At 33.8% G+C, this 22,441-nt stretch overlaps 2 protein-coding genes across 2 annotated transcripts; one reads left to right on the forward strand and one right to left on the reverse strand.

The window, feature by feature from the left end:
* The first annotated feature begins 6,243 nt into the window (after positions 1–6,243).
* On the forward strand, positions 6,244–14,905 carry LOC107801113 (uncharacterized). Its single transcript, XM_075228822.1, has 13 exons — positions 6,244–6,556; positions 7,166–7,303; positions 9,981–10,062; positions 10,727–10,803; positions 10,910–11,025; positions 11,629–11,737; positions 11,830–11,946; positions 12,028–12,119; positions 12,238–12,304; positions 12,568–12,649; positions 12,880–12,971; positions 13,065–13,208; positions 14,659–14,905. Exons 1-13 carry the CDS (start codon positions 6,302–6,304, stop codon positions 14,803–14,805), a joined length of 1,518 nt encoding a protein of 505 aa, XP_075084923.1. The 5' UTR covers positions 6,244–6,301; the 3' UTR covers positions 14,806–14,905.
* Positions 14,906–16,912: 2,007 nt separating this feature from the next.
* On the reverse strand, positions 16,913–21,338 carry LOC107801114 (ACT domain-containing protein ACR10). Its single transcript, XM_016624397.2, has 6 exons — positions 20,967–21,338; positions 19,680–19,898; positions 19,358–19,463; positions 18,579–18,915; positions 17,758–18,042; positions 16,913–17,368 (listed from the first exon to the last, which is right to left on the reverse strand). The coding sequence occupies exons 1-6, from the start codon at positions 21,118–21,120 to the stop codon at positions 17,231–17,233; spliced, it is 1,239 nt and encodes a 412-aa protein (XP_016479883.1). The 5' UTR covers positions 21,121–21,338; the 3' UTR covers positions 16,913–17,230.
* Positions 21,339–22,441: the final 1,103 nt, after the last annotated feature.

Below are 22,441 nucleotides of genomic sequence, written 5' to 3' on the forward strand. Positions count from 1 at the left end.
TAAAAATGGGTGATTTATAGTATGATTCTTGGGTGTAAGAGTATTATGTATACATACCAATAAGTTTGTGGAAAGATTGTTAAGTTCAAATGGGTAAGGATTGGGCTGAAAATGGTAGAAATCTTCATAGGTTTTAATTGAATACTTGAGGGTCGAGTTGGTGTCAGATTTTGGTGAAATTTGTATGGTTGGACTCGTGGTTGGATAAGCGTTCATATTCTGTAACTTTTGTCGGGTTCCGATACGTGGGCCCCACGAGCGATTTTTGAGTTAATTTTAGATTTTATTGGAAAAATTAGTATCTCCTTATAGAATTAATTACAATAATGGGTATTGACTTAATCAAATTAATTGTGGCTAGATACGAGACTTTCGGAGATCAATTCTCGTGTAAAGGGCATAGCGGAATAAAGAATTATACGGTTTGAGGTAAGTAACAGTTTTAAATCTTGTCCTGAGGGTATTAAACCCCGAATTTTGGTATCATGTGATTATTTTGGAGGTGACGCACATGCTAGGTGACGAGCGTGTGGGCGTGCACCGAGGGGATTGTGACTTAGTCCGTCCCGGGAAACTGCAAAGTTGAATAATTTGTTGATTAGCTGTATGCCCTCTATGTGTTGATAAAATTTGACTATAAATCATGTTATAAATCATGTTTAGGCTATGTGATAGTATTGTTGGGACCCACAGAGGTTGTGTACATGTTGAATTGCCTGCTAAATGCTATATTTACTCAGTCTCAATTTTTACTTGCATATTTTATCTCAGTCTCTGTTATTATTATTGTTACATCATATCATTATTGTTTGGGCTGATTTCATGATTATTGAGAGCCCGAGAGACTGGAGAGATTTATGACTGAGGGAGGCCGAGGGCCTGATTGTGAGGATATTTTATGGATCGGGGTTGCCCGCCTGCAGCAGGCCTTATTGGCTTATTATAGCACGTGAGTTGGCCGTGTGGATCCAGACATTTATATTATGGCACGTGAGTTGTCCGTGCTTATAGCGCTTGGGCTGTAGGAGCCCCTCATGAATCTGTACACCCCATAGTGAGCGCGGGTACCCATTGAGAGTGAGTGATGAGGGCTGGGAGCCGAGTGAGTGATTGTTGTCCTAAGAAGTTGTACTTGATTTCCATTTGTTATTGCACTTAGTTGCTATTTGTCATTGTTGTGAAATCTCTAAAAGATTGTTGATATACGGATTACATGAACAGGAACTGTATAAAAATTGATTTGATAGCATGTCTCTTCTTTTGTTGGAATTACTGAAAATGAACCATAACTGTGTAGCTTGTTATTATCTTCAGTTCCTTATTTATTATTGTTACTTGCTGAGTAGGTTGTACTCAAACTACACCCTGCACTTCGTGTGCAGATCCAGGTATTTTCGGACATAGCGGGTGTTGATCCTTTCGCGCGGTTGATTTTCAGGAGATTTTGAGGTAGCTGCCGTGTTCCGCAGACCTTTTCTCTCCTTCTCTATCTCTTCGTTCACTGCATTTGGTCTCAGACTATCATAGACTATATTCTCCAGACTTGTATTCATATTAGATACTCATGTACTCAGTGACACCAGATTTTGGGGAGTGTTTGTATTGTATTTAAATATTATATTTTTAATCTTGAGAGAAATTGTGGTTTATTTAGATTTTCGGCTTGCCTAGTATTGAGATAGGCGTCATCACGACGGGTGAGATTTTGGGTCGTGACACTTACAGTAATTAAAATATTTTTCCGCATCATCTGCACCATATTTCTTCTCCAAACTGTCCCATATGAATTTAGCAGATTTATAATTTATAAACAAATCAAAGAGAGGGTTAGTCATATGGTTAAGCAGATGCCCTCGAACAGTTTATTATCCTTTCCAAAAAAATTTTAGCAGCATCATCAGCAACAACAGTAGCAGTTGTATTAGAACTATCAGCAACATTAGTAGTATCGGAAACAACATCAGCATGAGGTTCATTAAACAAAATGTGATCAACTTCTAATTGTTCAAAGAAAATTAGAAGTTTCTAGGACCAACGCTTATAATTGTTGCCATCTAAAGGCTCAAGTTTTGATAGATCAGGAAGTGTTTTGTTCAAAGTGGTAGTCATTAGTCAATATTATATATGAGATCGCTTTCAAATTGTTAGAAAAATAGTTGATAATATTGACCAAGAATAATAAGAGAATAGAAATAACTTATCGAATAAAACTGTATCGTGGCAAGCCATTACCTTGAAAGCGATTTCGGTCTGACTGGGTGCAAATCGTTAAGACCGCTCGCTCCCCAAGGTTCAACAGTACTCCCAAGCACGTGCACTCGTGGCTAGAAGTTTGGAGTTTGCAAACAAAAGAATTGCCCAGGAAAAAATAGAAAGAAGAATAGTCTTCCAGAAAAATAGGAAGAAGAATAGTCTTTTGAGAGGATGAGAGAATAAATGTTTTGGTGGGTATTTAGTTCACAAATGATGATGCTTATATAGGCAAATCATCTATGTTTTCTTCCATCAGAAAAATATAAGAAGCCAAATGGGGGTTAATGTTATGTAACATTAATCTTGTTTAATAACAAAATTGTCATAAAGACAGTAACTTCAATCCTTCTGAAAAGCTAATATCTTTTCACAAACGAAGTCACAAAAATTAAGAAATCGTCATGTGAATGAATGTGAACCATTTATGAAGTAGTAAGTTCATTCTCCCGTTCTGCAAAAAATGTTATAAGAATTAATGGTGGAGAGGTACCACAGATTAACTGTGGATCAAAAGTGTTCTTTATTCTTTGCAATATCAAAATAGAGTATAAGGCCTAAAGAGGAATAATACCAATAATTTACTTATTAAAAATTTAACAAAGTAAGATTGAAATAATATTTAAGTAACAAAAAAATCCGACAAAACCGAACCAATCCAAACCGATATAGTTGGTTTGGTTTGGTTTTGGATAAAAACCGAACCAACCCCGTCCATGTACACCCCTAGCTGCCATAAATACTCTAACGATTTGAGTGACATACAGTGAATCTCAAAAATTGACCTGCGGATCATGGTAATGGACCACGTGGAATTTTGTTTGAAGGAGACACCTGTGGATTGTGGTGAGGGTCACGAGGAACTTAATTCGAGGGAGAAATTGTTGGGTGTGCAAACAAAGTCGCGCATCGATAGCTAAAAAGATTATGAGCCTACATATAACTAAGGTGCAGAGATTTCTTAATGGTAGGCGGGCTTTTGAGGAAAATCGTGCATGCCCGGCTTAAAATAAATAATATCACACCACGATAAAAGTATTTTTGGACTGATTTAATCCTGTAGAAAACTACATAGGCCTTCAGATTGAAAGTGTGAAAGAATTTAGCAGGCCTTATAGTTGCAAGTGTAAGTGAATGTCCGGCAGTACATTGTATTATATTCATGGAAATCCGAAATTATCTTATATGCTAGTACGCTACTATAGTATTTAATTAGTTTTTGTCATACTAGTTAGAAAAATGACAATCAATATGGTCATTGAACTACTGATCCAAACAAATGCTCGTTTCTTGAAAGATTCTGCATTCATCACGACAATCCAAATAGAAACTCCGAGGCCATGTATAGATCATTAGAGGTGGGTTCAAATTTATCGGGTTCAAATTTTAAAATTTTTAACACTAAACTCATTACACTTTTAAAATTATGGGCTCAAATCTAATAAGTTTTTATATATAAATTCATATTCCGCGTCGAAAGTTATAGGTTCAGTTGAACCCGTAGCCGTAAAGCTACGGTTGCTCCTGTTTTATCTTTTTCAACGCTAAACGTAGACAATAAAATTTGAAAAACTTTTGGGATTTCTTTTATTATTACCACCTCTGTTATATTTTTTGTATCTCATTTCTCACTAATCCGTTTCAAAAAATATTTTTTTATATTTAGAAATAATTTAATTTTAAACTTTTATTTTACGTTTAATGATATGTTTTTATACCCAGGATATTATCATGGCAAATTTTAGATTACTAGTTTTAAAAGTTTTTTCTTCTTTTTTAATGTCGTGCCCAATAAATTACCGACATAAATTGAAATGGACGGAGTATTTGTTTTAGAAACACAATACTTTTGATCACGACCCCTTTGTTTTACTTCCTTTTTAACTCTTTGTATAATCTTTTTTGTTTTCTTCCTTTTGACCCTTTTACCAACCAGTTGTGAGGACTTCACTAACACTATGAACATGGCCATTAACGTAGTTGAGAGATTACGAAAGTTTAATAAATGTTGCAAGGGCAAATAGATTCAATCACATCATACAAAATTAAGGATGATTTAAAAGTATGTTATAACTGCGATTCCATGAGTTTGACCCACATCCAAAAGCTGTCAAATGGTAGAACTGGTTCAGAAACAAAGTGTACATAATGTTATATATACATTCAATAAACAAGAATTAGAAATGAAGTTATTCTGGACAAGTGGGCGCGGCCCCTGCAAAGGACAAGATGCGGGAGTTGAGACTTAGATGGTTCGGACTAGTGGTAGTAAAATGATTATAAGAAAATAGTTATCCATCTATATTATTCATTAAAAAATGGGTTGGATAATAAACTTTTTAAAAACGGGTCAAATATGGAAGAGCCATTATCCACTTAGAAAATAAATAATCAATGGATAACTAATGAGTTTAACTTTTACATTTGTAAAGCCTCAAATTGAGGCTGCTCAAGTTTGGAAGACTAGAAATTCTCCCAAAAGTTATCATATTCAAGAAGTCATGAATAATATGGATATCCATATTATCCGCCAGTTAATCTATTTTTTATCCGTATTAAATATGGATCGGGTCGGATAATTTATCCATTTTTTGTATCACCCATATCTGACTAGACCCACCCGTTTGTCACCCCTAGTTCGGACATGTGAAGAGGAGAGGCACAAATGCACCAGTGAGGAGGTGTGAGAGGTTGGACTTGGAGGGCCTAAGGAGAGGTAGAGGCAGGCCGAAGAAGTATTGGGGAGAGGTAATTAGGCAAGATATGACATTGCTCCAGCTTACGGAGGACATGATTATGGATAGGAAGGTATGGAGGTTGAAAATAAAGGTAAAGGGTTAGCTAGCCGAGCGATGTCCTTGTTTGTAAGAGTAGCTTTAGTACATTACTTAGTGTCATTTATATATTTTCATATTCCTTGACTTCTGTTATTACTTGTTGTTGCTTTTATTTTGGTTTTTTGATTGCATTACCTAGTATTAGTTTTATATTTTCGCTTTGTCTTTCCGATTGTTTTGCTTGTTGTTGTCCTTCCTTTCATCTTTCCTAAGCCGAGAGTCTATCAGAAACAATCTCTCTGCCTTTTTAAAGATAGGGATAAAGTCTGCGTACACATTACCCTCCTTAAACCCCACTTATGAGATTACACTAGATTTGTTGTTGTTGTTGTACACTCAATAAACAAGTTACTCTCCTATCAATCCCATGGGGTTTGATTCAATTGCGAAATGCTCAGCTGTAAAATTGGCAAGGCATGATTATATAGTCTTTCTTGTAACAACATTTTACTATGATGTTTTCATCTTATCTTATATTATAAGTTATCTATAATAACCTTTCGTTATAGCAGCTTAAGAATGTCGAAACAAACGACATTGTTATAAAGATATTTGACTGTATATGGATTTGATTTATGTACATCGACAATGTAATTGCACTAGGCATTTTAACACATGTCGTCTACTTTATTTTATCTACTACTAAATTATACTCTACTTATTATAGAGAGTTTATTTTCTCTAGTACTAAATTATACTCTACTTAGTATAGAAAGTTACGTGTTGTTGTAGATCATCTTAACCTGATGGTATAAGAAAATTATACTATGTCAATATGCAGAAGTTAAATTCTTAACGTTACTAAATGATTTGGTTTTTACGAGTGTACAAATCAATGTCCCTTTCTTTTTCTTTTTACTCAACTTCTATAACAAGAATTAGTGATCTATGTCTGGTATATATCTTTCACAGCAACCGATTTTACACTCTTTTTCTGTCTTCATTTAATTAATTACTCCAGAGAAAGCTCTTGAGATTATCCGTCTAATTTCTTTTTCAGCATTTCCACTAGAAAAAGAAAAAACTTTTCTATATATCCGTCCAAATTAGAAGCTATAATGGCCTGCATTGATTTTAGCATTGTCCATTTCTCCATACACTTATCTATATAATTTATTAAGGCTGCATTTTCATATAGTATAAATTCATGCAAGTTATTTGGAGAGAGAAAAAAAAGAAAAGGAAGAGAGACCTAGTGAATATATAGCTTTCATATGGAGGATCATAAGAAGTTAGAAGAAGGATTTGGCAATCAAAAGAAACATACTAGTGAAGAAGAGATTGATTATAGTGATAATCAATGGAAAAAAGATACTAGGATTGTTAGTAATCAAGATTTGGTTAGTCATGAAAATGAGCAAAACATTTTGGACCAGCCATTGCAACAACAAGAAGAAGAAGAACCTCCTCTTAAGCAGAAGAGTAAAAGGGTTGCAACATTAGATGCATTTCGAGGCCTCACCATAGTGGTATATATTTAACTTATACACACTGATGGTGTAAAATTTCTTTTACACATTATCAGTGTATTCTAGAAATGTAGCCTTGGAACGTAAAGTTGTTTTCGTGTGTGACCTATAGGCCACCGGGTTGAGCCGTGAAAGCAGTCATTAGTGTTTGTCTTAGGGCAAATAGTCTATATCACACCTCTTGGTCGTGAGGTCCTTCCCCGGACTCTGCGTGAATGCGGGATAATTTATGCACCGAGTTACCTTTTTTTAATCATCAGTATATTCTAACATATTATAGCATGTAATTTATTGTAATTTTTAGTTTACTAATTTCATTTTTTATAGAAGGTTGTCTATAGTTATCATCTAAGCGAATTGAACGAAAGAGCAGTCCGGTGCACAAGGTCTCTCGCATTTATGCAGGATTTGGAGAAAAACTATATCCTAAGGGATGTAATGTAGACAACCTACCTTGATGCAAGTATTAGTGGTTGTTTTTACGGCTTGAACCCGTATTCACCTTCAATTAAGTGATCTGATACTATGCAATATTGTCATCGTATAGAAATTAAACTCCGATGATTTTTGAAGTTTTTTAATGCTAAATTCTCTGGTAAACTTTTACAGCTAATGATATTGGTAGATGATGCTGGGGGAGCATATGCGCGTATCGATCACTCGCCATGGAATGGATGCACATTGGCTGATTTTGTAATGCCATTCTTTCTTTTCATTGTTGGGGTTGCAATTGCTCTTGCCTTAAAGGTACACCATCTTTTATATTTTATTTTTCTTGACTTAACCAATAATATCTTAAATAATTAAAATGTACAAAAAACATATAGCAATGTAACTCTTCATCTTTCAAAAAAATTCAAGTAACAAATTGACAAGTCACAACTAATTTGAAAGTTTTTTTTATCCCGCTATTGAAATAGTTTGTGGCTCCCCTTTTAATGCATTGGCAATATTTTATTGGTCCACGAGACTTCCTATATCCCAGATGAGTTTTTTTTTTACATAAAGAGCATTATTTAAAGAAAATAGCATCATTTATTATTTATTTCATAAAGAGCACTTTGTTTTCATTATTAGCATATTATAAAAATTAAGCTCAATATTTAATAAGTTAACTCACTCATTAATCACAGGAATTACTTTTTTTGTCCATCTCCATTCTCCCTTTCCAACATTCATCTTCTTCACTCTATTTTTGAAAATCTGATGCATATGTGAATGCCACCTAAATTCAAGATGTATTGATTTATACGTCTTTTATACTTTGTATATCAAGTATCACTTTAATTTAAAATATATTTTTATGTATATAAATGTTGTATATTTATTTATGAAGTGCCATCTTATTTTAAAATATATTTTTAATGTATATTTCAAATATATTTTATATGTCAAGTGTCATTTTAATTCAGGATGTATTTTTTATATATATATTTTTTTTGTATATTTATATGCCATCTTAATTAAATTTAAGATATATTTTTTATGTATATTTCACATGTCAAAGTGTCATCTTAATTGAAGATGTATTTTTTATGTATATTTTATATGTGTTAATTCAATGTATATTTTTTTATATATACGTTTTGTATATATTAACATATATTATTATCGAAGTAGATCTTTATGTTAAGAAATGAGGAAAAGAAGAGAAAAACTTAAGAAAGATAATTAAAAAGAAAACGAATGGAACAAATTTAAAAAATATATTGGCTTCGGCAGAAAATAAAATTAAGAAGATGAAGAAAAAAAAAAGGAAAGCTAATAGATAAAGAGAAAAAAAGGCATGATTTTTGTACAAAGAATTATTGATTTTCCATTCAAATTGCTTATGTTTAGGAATTAATAATTAATATTCCTATTTTAATGGAACTGTGTGCTACAAATATAAATATTTTCGTGCCACAGCTGTAATATTAGGTTTCATACTAAGAATTTGTTATATTTTTTTTAAACTGTGACAGTTATGTAAAGTCGATTTTTTACACGCTTGATCCTTTTTTAACTATTATTTAAAAAAATAAATAGCATCATTTATTATTTATTCCATAAAGAACACTATTTTTTTTATTATTAGCATATTATAAAAATTAAGCTCAATATTTAATAAGTTAACTGACTCACTAATCACAGAAAGTACTTTTTTTGTCCATCTCCATTCTCTCTTTCCAACATTCATCTTCTTCACTCTATTTTTGAAAATCTGATGCATATGTGAATGCCACCTAAATTCAAGATGTATTGATTTATATGTCTTTTATACTTTGTATATCAAGTATCACTTTAATACAAAATATATTTTTATGTATATAATTTTTGTATATTTATTTGTGAAGTGCCATCTTATTTTAAGATGTATTTTCAATGTATAATTCAAATATATTTTAAATGTCAAGTGCCATTTTAATTCAGGATATATTTTATATATATATATATTTTTTGTATATTTATATGCCATATTAATTAAATTTAAGATATGTTTTTATGTATATTTCACATGCCTAAGTGTCTTATTAATTGAAGATGTATTTTTTATGTATACTTTTTGTATATTTTATATGTGTTAATTCAATGTATATTTTTTATATATGTGTTTTGTATATATTAACGTATATTATTATCGAAGTAAGATCTTTATGTTAAGAAAGGAAGAAAGAAGTAAGAGAAAAATTTAAGAAAGATAATTAAAAAAGAAAATGAATGGAACAAATTTAGAAAATATATTGGTTTCGGCAGAAAAAAAAATTAAGAAGATGAAAAAAAAGAAGGAAAGTTAATAGATAAAGAGTAAAAAAGGCATGAATTTTGTACAAAAACTTATTGACTTTCCATTCAAATTGCTTATGTTTAGGAATTAATAATTACTATTCCTATTTTAATGGAACTGTGTGCTACAAATATAAATATTTTCGTGCCACAACTGTAATATTAGGTTTCATGCTAAGAATTTGTTATATTTCTTTTAAACTGTGACAGTTATGTAAAGTTCTCTATCCTAGTATACCCGCCAATTTGTTAGACCCGCCACTATTTCAGACCTCTTTGACTGGGCTGGATCATCCAATAGAAAATTGGGCTAGTTCTTAGGCCCATTTATCTTTTGGGCTAACACTAGCCAGCTCCATCCCTTTCTTAGGTGGATTTTGGTCCAACTTCACATTTTGTAAAGAAGAATTAACCTAAATAGCCTCCCACCCACCCACTTAAACTAAAAATAATGGAAGAATGTATAATATATGGAAGATCCATCTATAATATATGTATAACTGTGTATAATTAGTGTTCAATCTATGTATACTGGCTAGAAAAGTAAACAGTGAATTCGGCCGGCTATTTGCGTAAATTTCCCTTTTGTAAAAGTGTAGTTTTAGAACAATTGTATGAATTTCTTATTTAATTAATGGAGCTATTTCTGACTTTTCAGAGAGTTCCCAAGATTAGTGCTGCAATTAGAAAAGTAACACTAAGGACACTGAAGCTTCTCTTTTGGGGAATTATTCTACAAGGTATGAACTGCAAATTTTGAACCTCCTGTTGATCAAGCTATGAACTATAAAAATTTAATAACTTCAAAGACAAAATTAGAAAAACTGCAAAAGTACATGTACGAACTGAAAGAGTTTAACTTTATATACATTAACAGTGTAAATAGGTCACCTAAATGATAATTATGTAATCATTCATAAAAAGGAATTAATAACCTAACAAATAAGACATGTTACCTGTTAAAACAGAAGGGGACCTTGGCGTAACTGGTAAAGTTGCTGCCATGTGACCAGGATGTCACGGATTCGAGCCGTGGAAACAGCCTCTTGCAGAAATACAGGGTAAGATTGCGTACGATAGACCCTTGTGGTTCGTCCCTTCTCCGGACCCCGCGCATAGCGGGAGCTTAGTGCACCGGGCTACCCTTTAATGTAAAATTCTTTATAATATCAGTGTATATAAGTTAGCTCCAACAGACCAGACACCAACAACAACAACAATAACATACCCAGTGCATTCGCACAGTGTGGGGGTCTGGGGAGGATAGTGTGTACGCACACCTTACCTCTACTTCGAGGAGATAGAGAAGTTGTTTCCGATAAACCCTCGGTTAAAAGAACAACAGACCAAACTGAAATTATATTTTTTTTCTAGATAGATAAGAATGAGTATGCATTAATGCAGGAGGATACTCCCATGCACCATATGATCTATCTTATGGAGTGGACATGAAGATAATCAGATGGTGTGGTATTCTACAGGTCTAAACCTCTTTCATTCTTCCTCTGGAAATATTTTTAGCTATTTTATGAAATTGAAAGTTTTGTTTTTTATCTAATACAATTTTTTTGGTTACAATTTGGGCAGAGAATAGCCTTGGTATACTTTGTAGTAGCTCTAATAGAGATCTTAACTACCAAGCTGAGGCCTACAACCTTAAGCCCTGGTCATTTCTCTATTTTCACTGCCTATAAATGGCAATGGTAAGCAAGCACAATTTCCTCTTTGTTATACCATTACATTTATCATGTTAAATGTTAATTGATTCACGAGTTTAGGAAGCAGTCACTCACTCTTGTATTAGAGTAGGCTGTCTACATCATACCCCTTGGGATGCGGCCCTTTCGTAGACCCTGCGTGAATGCAGGATGATTTGTGCACCAAGCAACCCGTTTTTTACTTATGGTTTTAATAAATAGGAACTAAGATAAGCATTGAATCCTATGTGTTTCAAATAAATTGAGATTTATAGCTTGATTCTTTACTTATTCCATCCTAATAAATATTACATGAAATGGTTCGATAACAGTTTCACCGGATTGCAAGAAAACGGAGGCCCTATGGTGCAACAGCTCTCGCGCAGCTACTACATCCTGGCTTCTTGCCTTATCTTTTACTAAGAAACTGATCCGAAGTCTAACTTTCTCCCTTTTTGCTTTAGTGAAATAAGGGCCACTAACACGAACTTCCTTCAGCTTGCTTCGCCCTATCTATTCATCTATTTCCTTCTCTATAATATCCAACAATCAAGAAAATGTGAAACTCTCCCATTCCATAGAACTTGATCTTATTTTCGTCGTTTGCAGGCTTGGAGGATTCGTTGCATTCGTCGTTTACATGGCAACAACATATGGTCTTTATGTTCCCGACTGGAGCTTTGTAGTGCACCATGAAGATATATCTGAAAGATACAATGTATGCAGAGTTAAAACAAACTATTGATCCTTAATTAAAATAGTACTAATCATAACAGTACATAACTAAATCTTGTTAGCTGAAATTTTCAGGTAAAATGTGGGATGAGAGGGCATATAGGACCTGCCTGTAATGCAGTAGGTTATGTGGATCGACAAGTCTGGGGTATCAATCATCTCTATAATCAACCTGTTTGGGCGCGTTTGAAGGTCACAACATATCAGAGCTAAAGTCACTATTTTGAAACTGCTAAATTTTAGTGACTAATAGGCTATTGATAATATATTTAGGCCTGCACATTGAGTTATCCAGCTTCAGGTCCATTTCGCGACAATGCTCCTAGTTGGTGTCGCGCTCCATTTGAACCTGAAGGTTTGCTAAGGTTTGTCTATTTAACCACAAACGACTCGATAAAAATGAACTCAGAGTTCACCTGGTGCATTGATACTTTGTTCAAATTGTTTTCAGCTAAGCACAGTTTCTGTTTCCTCTCTTTTTAGTACAATTTCAGCTATCATGTCTGGTACCATTGGCATCCATTATGGACATGTCTTGATTCATTTCAAGGTAATTATATTGGTATTTCAAGAATTCATTATATCACGAGTTTGACTTCTATATACTGACGGTATAAAAGAATTCATAGATTATCAGGTCACATAAAAGATAAGTACAGATAATCATCCATAAAAAGTGGGATTTGTAACATGAAAAATAGAGCAAATTACTTGTTACGACAGGTTAAAAATTTGTTTCTTGTTAGTGTATATAAGTTAAATATTTCGATCAAGAATGTAATAGCAATTGGAATGGATTAAATTCTGTTTCAGGGTCATGGTGAGAGGCTAAAACAATGGATTTCAATGGGGCTTGGTTTACTTATCATAGCCTTTATTCTTCATTTCTCAGATGGTAAATTCGTCAATATAATCAAGAACTATGTTGCTCGGACTCTCTGAAAATGTTGCCGGGTGCATGTCGGATTCTCCAAAAGCAGTGTATATTTGGAGAATCCGACACGGGTGCAGCAGTATTTTGAAGAGTCCGCGCAACATAGATCAAGAAAATATTTTGTGTCTGGTTATGTTGAAAAGTTAATATAGACATTTAACACTGTTTTTGGTTCTGTTTTTCTCTTGCAGCAATTCCTCTTAATAAGCAACTATACAGTTTTAGCTATGTTTGTTTCACTGCTGGTGTAGCTGGAATTGTATTCTCAGGATTCTATATACTGGTACACATGCCAATGCTGCAATTTAAACAACTTAAAGCCAAGATTTGTTCTAATTTTATTCTAAGAATTTGCTTTTGGAAAATGAATACATAGATTGATGTTTGGCGACAGCGAACGCCATTCGTGTGGCTAGAATGGATTGGAATGAATGCAATGCTGATATTTGTATTAGGAGCACAAGGCATATTTGCTGGATTCATAAATGGATGGTTTTTCAAGAATGAAGATAACAACCTTGTAAGTAACATCATCCCTTGCTAGCACCGATGAAATAATGTCTAGTCAGTGGCGTACACAGAATTTTACACAAACAGTATCGGCTTTTTATCATAACTCGACTTGTACGAGAGGTTTGATTTAGAGGTTTAGATGTTCTGAGGCTTTACTTCTTGTTCCAACTTGATATATATTTTGCAATGTTGTCAAGCAGTATCGATCATAAGGTAGGGGTAAGGTCTGCGTACACATTACCCTCCTCAGGCCCCACTTGTGGGATTTCACTGGGTTTGTTGCTGTTGGTATTGTCAAGCAGTATCAGTGTATTGTATGTATGCATATATTTTTTTAGGTTTGGATATTAAAGTTTTAAGTCTTTTACTTCTTGTCATTGATGCTTGCATCAGGGTATGCTACATACGTCATACACGGGCGCCCAATCCTAAAGCAAGTGAAACACTTGCTTTAGGCCCCAAATATTTAAGGGCCCTAAAATTACTAGTATTTCTCTATATATAATAGTATATTATTTATATAATTATCTTTTATTATTGATAAATTTATTTCTTTATTGTCATATTAATTTTTAATAACTCGATTTCTTCCTCTAATTAATATAACTAAAATAGTTTTCTGTCAATCTTATTTTACTTTTTTACTTAATTATATTTCTCTATTCATTAGTTGGTCACGTAACTATATCTAATAATATAACTTATTATTTATTTTTCTTACATAAATTATACTCTCTCCGTCCCAATTTACATGAAAGTGTTTGACTGGACATGGATTTTATGAAATAAAGGAAGGTTTTTGAAACTTGTAATCTTAAATAAATCATAGAAGTTTTTGGGCTAGAAATCATCTCATTAATGGTAAAATAAAAAATCTAAAGTTGAATTGTTACCAAATATAGAAAGAGACTTACTAAAAAAAAGGAGTCACTTATGTTTTCTGGGTTCTCCCATTTCAGTTGTGATGCAATCAACGTTAAATTCATTTAATTTTCTGTATTTTATAAAACTAAGTTCTCATTTTTTTTAATTCCACATCCTCACTTGTCTAATTTTTTTAAAAACGATGTTCATTAAATTTTATATAATATATGTGATTGATCATCAATTACAATATATAGTGTGTGTGTGTGTGTGTGTGTGTGTGTGTGTGTGTGTGTGTGTGTGTGTGTGTATGTTTTTGCTTTAGGCCTCTTATTAAGATTTTGTTTTAGGCCTCCGATGAGGTTGGGCCGCCCCTGACGTCATACCCCAATGGGGTACGGCTCTTCCCCAAACCTTACGTGCATGCAAGATACTTTGTGCACCGGACTACCCTTTAGGTTTTTTACTTATTGATCATGTCCTGATCTGTAGTTAAGATACGAGAACTTAGTAGTTTCCGCGAATATTAATGATTTTATGCTACTTCACATTGAGAAGATTGTAATAATTTCTTTTCATTTGTATTTTTTCAGGTTATTTGGATTCAACAACATGTATTTTTTGACGTGTGGAAGTCAGAAAGAGTAGGAACTTTATTGTATGTGATATTTGCTGAGATTACATTCTGGGCAATAGTAGCTGGGATCTTGCACAGACTTGGTATCTATTGGAAACTATAAAGAATCACAATATTTAGATCAAACAAAAGAAATGAAATTCAATATCAAATTGTAGTTTTATGGTTCTGTAAATTATATGCAAAATCATTCTATTCTACCACTTTTCATTGCCTTTTAATGTGTCATTATAATCTACACATCTTGCATATTTAAACTCCATTTTTGTTCCTGCTATTTACTGTGTCTGAATTGTTAGTAATTCGTTTGGTTTGAACACAACTATTATGGTAAAAAATTGTAAGCGAATGCAATTCTGATTATTTTCTTAAATCAATCATGAGAAATAAATTATTGGGTAAAGACTAGCAGAGTTCCCGATCTTTCTTGCTTCCATAACTGTGGCTATATTTTAATTACAAGGCTAAAAAGTGGCTAGCTCACGCTATACTACTATTTCAAGTGTCACAATACTTCAACCTTTTTCTTAGTGAAATATATATCCAAACATAAATAAATTCATATACTTTTTTTAAACATTAACTTCAAATACCTTTTTTTCAACTTTAACCAAACATTGTCTAAACGCTTAAATAGTAAAGTTTCAAATGCATAAATTGCTATGTTTCTAGTTAAACATACTATTGTCGCTCAAAGGAACATGACTAACTTCCAAAGTTGCTAGATTTCTATCAAATGGTGAACAATTTTTTTTTTTTTGGGTTTTTCGTTTGATGTCGGATATCTTTGGGATCTGATTAAATTTGGATTCGAGTTGAGAAATTCCATATTGAGGGGTAAAACGCTTCCTAATAAAGACGATTTCATATTCAGAAAACGAATCTGAGACCTCTAATTAAAAATGAAAGAGTACTTCTCATAACATTAATTAGTTGTTGGTAGTGGGTGAACAAACTTTAAACCATAAAATGTAGGATAGATACTTTTTAATTACTGCTGTAACATCAACTCATATTTCACTAAGAATAATAAAAAAATATAATCCCTAGGTAAATTGGCTCTTATGTGACTTGATGTAATTGTGTAAAACGACAGATAGGCAGTCAACTTCAGTAATAAAGTGAGAAATAACATTTGTACAAATGTTTCCCAAAGTTGGTTCTGGTTTGGAGCTTTTTCCAATCATAAAAAGGACAGATTGCAGGAGGGGATACCAACATATTAAGTTATTAACTACCCTCAATATTAGCGTAGCTAATTTTTTGTATTTAGTTAGAAAATTAATCATAATTAAACAAATTCTATGAATCGTCTTTTCGAATATGAATTTAAATAGTCTTTTTATTATTATAAAAATATAGCTTTTTTATCATTCACGATATGTCTACTGCTAGTAGCATAATAGAATCAAATCATGTTTATTGCAGCTCAAATCATGTTTATCGGAGCTGACTTCTAGCCAATACAAGTAGTTTAACTCATTATTACCTCGTAAGGGTCGTGAGAGAATCTCTTTTTTATTGCTAAAAGTAACTTACTATAACTTTTCTCTTTATCTAGTCGAAAACATAAATAGAATTAGTAGGGGATACCAATACCTAGCTGAATTTGCTTCACCTAATCATTATACATTACATTAAAAATATATATATATGATGGATGCAGCAAACAGCAGTACCATCCAATATCCACATATTGGCTCTTCTTCCTTAACCACTAAGGTTTATTTGGTCGGAAAACAGGTCACATCCCATGATTAATTATGTTATCGCACCTTTTTATAAGGATAAAAATAATATTATAATTTCGGAATTAGTTATACCACGATTTCATCCCAACAAAACGTGAGATAAACTCATCTCAAATATAATCTCGGGGATTAATTATCCCTTATCCCTCATATCAAGCGAGCCGATCTACTCCCATGGCCTTGGGGTGCTTAACTTTACACTAATTGACCTGAAAAACTTACTAATGAACATGGACATGGAGCCACTACCTTGCCAAAAGGCAAGTGAAATACATCATCTTATGGTTACTATATCACCTGTACATACATACAATTCTAAAAACTACACTAGAAAAATCTAACTTGTTGACATTCTTAACATGATTCTACAAGGTTAGTCTTGCAAAATCTTGACTTGAAACTTTGACACACCTAGCGGTATAACTAATACAAGTATACTGCACATGAGTCAAATGAGCCTTTTGCTATGAACACAGAACTGTACATTCAGTAGTTGTTACTAGGGGCGAAGCTACAGTGTAGCAAGGGTGGTCAACTGACCACCCTTCGTCAGAAAATGTCGGAAAATTAACACTGTGTATATAGGTAAAATTTTGGATTTACATGTATGTAATACATATTGAACACCCTTACAACAATGAAGAATCATAGCTCAGTGGCAAAGGGTGGTCATGAGTGCCTCATGGTCGCGGGTTCAAGCTTCACTCTCCACAATTTTTATTTTTCTTGTTCAAGTTTGAACACCCTTGAAATATTTTCTAGCTTCGCCACTGATTGTTACTCCCAACCCATCAACATCTTCCAAACAGCTTCCTCAATCTTGCTCCTCGGGGGACCCGAGCCAGTCCCTTCATCCAGTAAGACTCGGTAAATTTCCCATTCGCGATCACCGATCAGGTATCTCCCTATCTCTGCCTGGAAAATGCAATTAGCAGCCAAGTCAAGACTACTAACTTTAGAACCTAAAAATACAAAAGCCACATAGCATTAACACAAGCAACATTTTCTCTTCTTTCTAACTTATCTTTTGAGAAAGGAAGCCTTGACGTAACTAGTAAAGTTGTTGCCATGTGACAAGGATCACGGGTTCGAGTCGTGGAAACAGCCTCTTGCAGAAATGCAGGGTAAGGCTGCGTACAATAGACCCTTGTGATCCGGCCCTTCCCCGGACTCCGCGCATAGCGGGAGTTTAGTGCGCCGCCAGGCTACCCTTTATTCTAATTAATGTTAAGATTTAGTTTGATACAGTGTGCTAAGAGTGACGACGGTAATAGTAAAGCGTAGAGTGATACATCATGACATACCGAAAAGACACCAATATTGAGCATCTTGAGAGCCAGTGTAATGTCATAAAAGACGATTGGCCGACCCTTTCCGGATAACTCGACAGGGTTTGCAACCAGCAATTCTGCGTCAGGACCTCGGTTCATCAATGCCACTCTAAGAGGACGACATAGTTCCATTTGAAGACGTGAGCACAAAGCATTCAGTTTGCTAGGGTCAACTATTTTCTTCCCATCAGCTTGCATTATGAACAAGTCGAGCTCACATTCTGTTTTAGTTTTCGAAGTGAACCGCCCATATGATATCTGATGTAACAATGAAGTAATTGGTGAGAAAATAGGTTTACCTTAGTTCATTATCATTGTGGGTACATGAGGAGCAAACACATCAAAAAGAAGAAAAGTTTTTTATTTGAGCAACAAATTTTGCACTTCTACGGCAAATGATGATGTTTAATAACATCAAATGCAGTAGCGGAGTCAGAAATTTCACCAAGGGATATCAAAAAAAGAAATAAAACACACGAAGAAACTAAGGGGATTCAACATATATTATATATACATAAAAATAAATATTTAATCTAGCTATACAATATAATTTTTCGGCGAAAGGTGGCTCTGCCGCTGATCATATGGTGAATATATATATTTAAAAGTCTCACAAACAAACAATGCAAAGAAGTTATATAGGTTTACTCAATCAGTCAATAGTCAAATTTTAACTTCAAACCCTATCTCTGAACGGCATACTGGTGTTCACCACGTATACGGTTATCGAGCAATTTTATATATTCTCTACGCAGATAAACACGAGACTTTTCTTAGAAAAGATATTTCTGTACCTGAATATTGTACTCTTTCAGCGTCCTCATTATGTCATATAGAAGACCTTTATGATCTTGGCAAACAATCTGGACAAGAGTATGACCAGGGCTCAATAAATTATCAACGGCGATAGACGCTTTATTGCAGGCAAGAGATCTACTCTGGTGTTCATTAAGTATTTCAAAGCTAAACACGTCTTCGGCAATTTCTTCAGGAAGGAATGATGGCCCTTGAGAACAACCGGTGATTTCCGATCCAACCATTTCTATGTCAAAACTAATCATCGCGTCACCTAAAACAGACTTCAACTGGTCATATGTGTCTTCTTGTCTCTTCTTTGTATGTAGAAGTTCTCTGATAAAACATTTTCATTTACGAATTAGGACTACACAAATGTTAACCAAAATACGATTTGAGTTTTGACAAATGAAAAAGAAGGTCTATATTGATTTTGATAGCTAAAAGTTTCAATAAATTACTACGCAGACAACATACTTCAGAAAGGAGGGAAGGTAGAGAAGAGAGAGCAGCAGAAAAGGATTTATGTCTTAAGAAACTACAAATCATGGGCAAAAACATTAAGGCATCCCGATGCATAAAGCATCCCGCGTTCATGCAGGGTCCAGGGGAAGGCCCACCCCAAGGGGCTATAATGTAGGCAGCCTACTCTGATGCAAGTATCAGTGGCTGATTCCACGGCTCGAACCCGTGACCTTTTAGGTCACACGGAGACAACTTGACTGTTGCTCCAAGGCTCCCCTCGGCAAAAACATTAAGAGACCAATTATTTCCGAACCTTGTGTCGGTGATGAAGAACAGGTCCATCACTTTTCCATCTGGAGTAGTCGATACCTTCACCTTCTTTATTGTAAGCTCGAGATCACAAAGTACAGCCGTCACATCTGCCATAATTTTTGGAAAAATTACTACAGGCATAAGCGGATAACCTTCTCGAACAAAATATTTGCTAGCCGGTTGCGACCAACAACAAAGAACCAGAGGCATAAATTGTTTAAATAAGTAAACTAAACAGCTAAAGAGATAACGCTTTTTTAGATTTTAAAAAAAGAAAAAAGCATTGTGCAGTAAGTTTAAAGAACAAGGTTCAAATTAGTTACCATGTAAAAGGCCCCTTCGATCGTAGCAACAAAACGTCAAGAGGAAGACATCAGGAGGGCTTGGCGACTGTAACTCAGCGCGATAATATGATATGCCGGAGGCAGATGAACAAGAAGGACAAACTCCCATCAATCTCTTCTTTAACAAACTCCACCTTGTCTTTGGTGTTCCCACCACCCAAAACACTATGTAGCACCATATCCCGTCGGTAGATACATCTTCAACAAAAGAATCAAATATTAATATGGCAAATTACAGATCAAAATTTAAGAAGAAAAAATTACAAATATGTCCACTCTCCAGACACACAGAGAAGCTCTCTTCACTCCACTAAAAAATAAGGGCAGCCCGATGTAAGCTCCCGCTATGCGCGGGTCCGAAGGGCTGGACACACACCAAAAGTAACCAGTAGGTTCAATTCTCCTTTGCAACATAGAATCCCAGTTTAAGAGAAAAACATAAGCATTCCATTCACAAATTCAGTACCAGCAGACTCTCACCCAAATTTCAGAAATTCAACAAGTGATTGATTATACCAGAAAAAGATTGTATCTTTTCACTCCCTGCCACACACACACAAATGAAAGCAATAAACAAGAAAGATTGAATCTTTTCACTCCCTGCCACACACACACAATGAAAGCAATAATCAAGAAAGATTGAATCTTTTCACTCTCTGCCACACACACACACACAATGAAAGCAAAAATCAAGAAAGATTGAATCTTTTCACTCTCTGCCACACACACACACACACACACACAAAAAAAATGAAAGCAATAATCAAGAAAGATTGAATCTTTTCACTCAGTGCCACACACAAACACAAACACAAAATGAAAGCAATAATCAAGAAAGATTGAATCTTTTCGCTCCCTGCCACACACACACACACACACAAAATGAAAGCAATAATCAAGAAAGATTGAATCTTTTCGCTCCCTGCCACACACACACACACACAAAAAAATGAAAGCAATAAACAAGAAAGATTGAATCTTTTCACTCTCTGCCACACACACACACAAAAAAAAATGAAAGCAATAATCCAGAAAGATTGAATCTTTTCACTCTCTGCCACACACACACACACACACAAATGAAAGCAATAATCAAGAAAGATTGAATCTTTTCACTCTCTGCCACACACACACACACAAATGAAAGCAATAATCAAGAAAGATATAATCCAGAAAGATTGAATCTTTTCACTCTCTGCCACACACACACACACACAAAAATGAAAGCAATAATCAAGAAGAAGATAAAAGAAAGAGCAAACATACCAACTCTGACAATAGAGAGACCAAAGAAGAGAATGATACGACAAAGATCAGAGCCTAAGCCAGTTTTATCTGGACAATTAACAGTAATCACACTTGGGTCTCCTTCTCTTTCTGAGTGATTCACAAGCACTACATCATCATACAATATTCCCATCTATATTCTATGGAGGAGGAGTTTCTTTGTTTTCTCCTCCTTTTCCACCAACTAAATCGCAATAAAGATTCAATCTCTTTTTTTTCAAGAATATGCTGCAGCCCCTTATTTCTGTAAGATTAAAAGGAGAAAAGAGAATCTTCTTCTTTCTTTGTTTTACCTCTGCTTCCTCTACATATAGCTCTGCTTGCTTAGTTTTGTTCTTTACAGATGTTTCTAATATTAAGATTTTCTTGGTGGGTATTTGAGAAAATAATAAAAAATGGTCTCTTATTTTTGGGGTAGTTTAAGATCGCCCATTAAATATATTTTTAGCAATTTTGGTCCTTTAGATTTGTTGAGAATGAGCACCTTTAATTTGTTTCAAATATTTGACAGACTTTGATTGTTAAATTTAACGAAGATTATAAATAAAAAGTTAATGTGAACTCACATTTAAAGGTACAATCACTAATGTCTCCATTAGGCTAAAATATCACATCACACCCCATGGTGTACTATTATTTTTCGATTCCTACATGAATGCAGGATAATTTGTGCATCAGGTTGCCCTTTACATCTAAAGTAACTTTTGTTATTTTTGGTGTCTCGTACAATTTTTAAGTGCAAGTTTTTATTTTTATTTTTTATTTTTAATGTTCGGTGCAGTTTTTATGTTGTAATTTCTGGATTTGATAGTATATCCTAGTATTTATGCTTAAATATTTTTTATTTTATAATTTTCACTAAATTTAACAGATAAAAAAAATAGTAGCTTGGTGTACAAAATATCTTCCGTTCCTTTTAGGAGAAGGGTTGTACCCCAAGGAGTGTGGTATAAGGCAGCTTTATTAAATGTTTGACATATACCAAAAAGGCTCAATGGAATATTTGAGGGTCATTTTGAACCTACTCCAAACATAAAAGGACTATTTTTATCATTTTCTCGTGTATATTTGGTTTTTACTTTTCCTCTTTTCATTTTATATTTCTTTATTTATCGTTTTAGGACTGGTAAGGAGGAGAGTAATTTTCAGTGACCAAACATGTGGGGGTGAAGAAAGGTACAAACAGAGAGGGCTTTAAAATATGCGAGTAGCTAGCTGGATTTCTAGGAAATAAAATTTTATACTACTTTTTATATCTAAATTTATTAAAACTAGTTATAATGTTTTTTTCCAAATGTGATGTTTTTTCGAAGGCTACTTCTGGATGAATTTAAGTTTTATATATATATATATATATATATATATATATATATATATATATATATATATATATATTATGTCTAATAGATTATGTTCACCACCAATGATGTTTATCAATAATAATTATGCCTCAA

This window comes from Nicotiana tabacum, chromosome 2 (assembly GCF_000715075.1).
Source record: "Nicotiana tabacum cultivar K326 chromosome 2, ASM71507v2, whole genome shotgun sequence".
Classification (NCBI taxonomy): Eukaryota; Viridiplantae; Streptophyta; class Magnoliopsida; order Solanales; family Solanaceae; genus Nicotiana; species Nicotiana tabacum.

Bases quoted from the DNA above. Each gene is read 5' to 3' on its own strand.
- LOC107801113 (XM_075228822.1), top strand. From the start codon at position 6,302: ATGGAGGATCATAAGAAGTTAGAAGAAGGATTTGGCAATCAAAAGAAA. The intron at 11,738-11,829 runs GTATGCAGAGTT...TGAAATTTTCAG, and splicing joins ATATATCTGAAAGATACAAT to GTAAAATGTGGGATGAGAGG. The intron at 12,120-12,237 runs GTTTGTCTATTT...CTCTCTTTTTAG, and splicing joins GAACCTGAAGGTTTGCTAAG to TACAATTTCAGCTATCATGT.
- LOC107801114 (XM_016624397.2), bottom strand. From the start codon at position 21,120: ATGGGAATATTGTATGATGATGTAGTGCTTGTGAATCACTCAGAAAGA. The intron at 18,916-19,357 runs GTTCGGAAATAA...ATGTTTTATCAG, and splicing joins TTCTTCATCACCGACACAAG to AGAACTTCTACATACAAAGA. The intron at 17,369-17,757 runs GTATGTCATGAT...TGCATTTTCCAG, and splicing joins TCAATATTGGTGTCTTTTCG to GCAGAGATAGGGAGATACCT.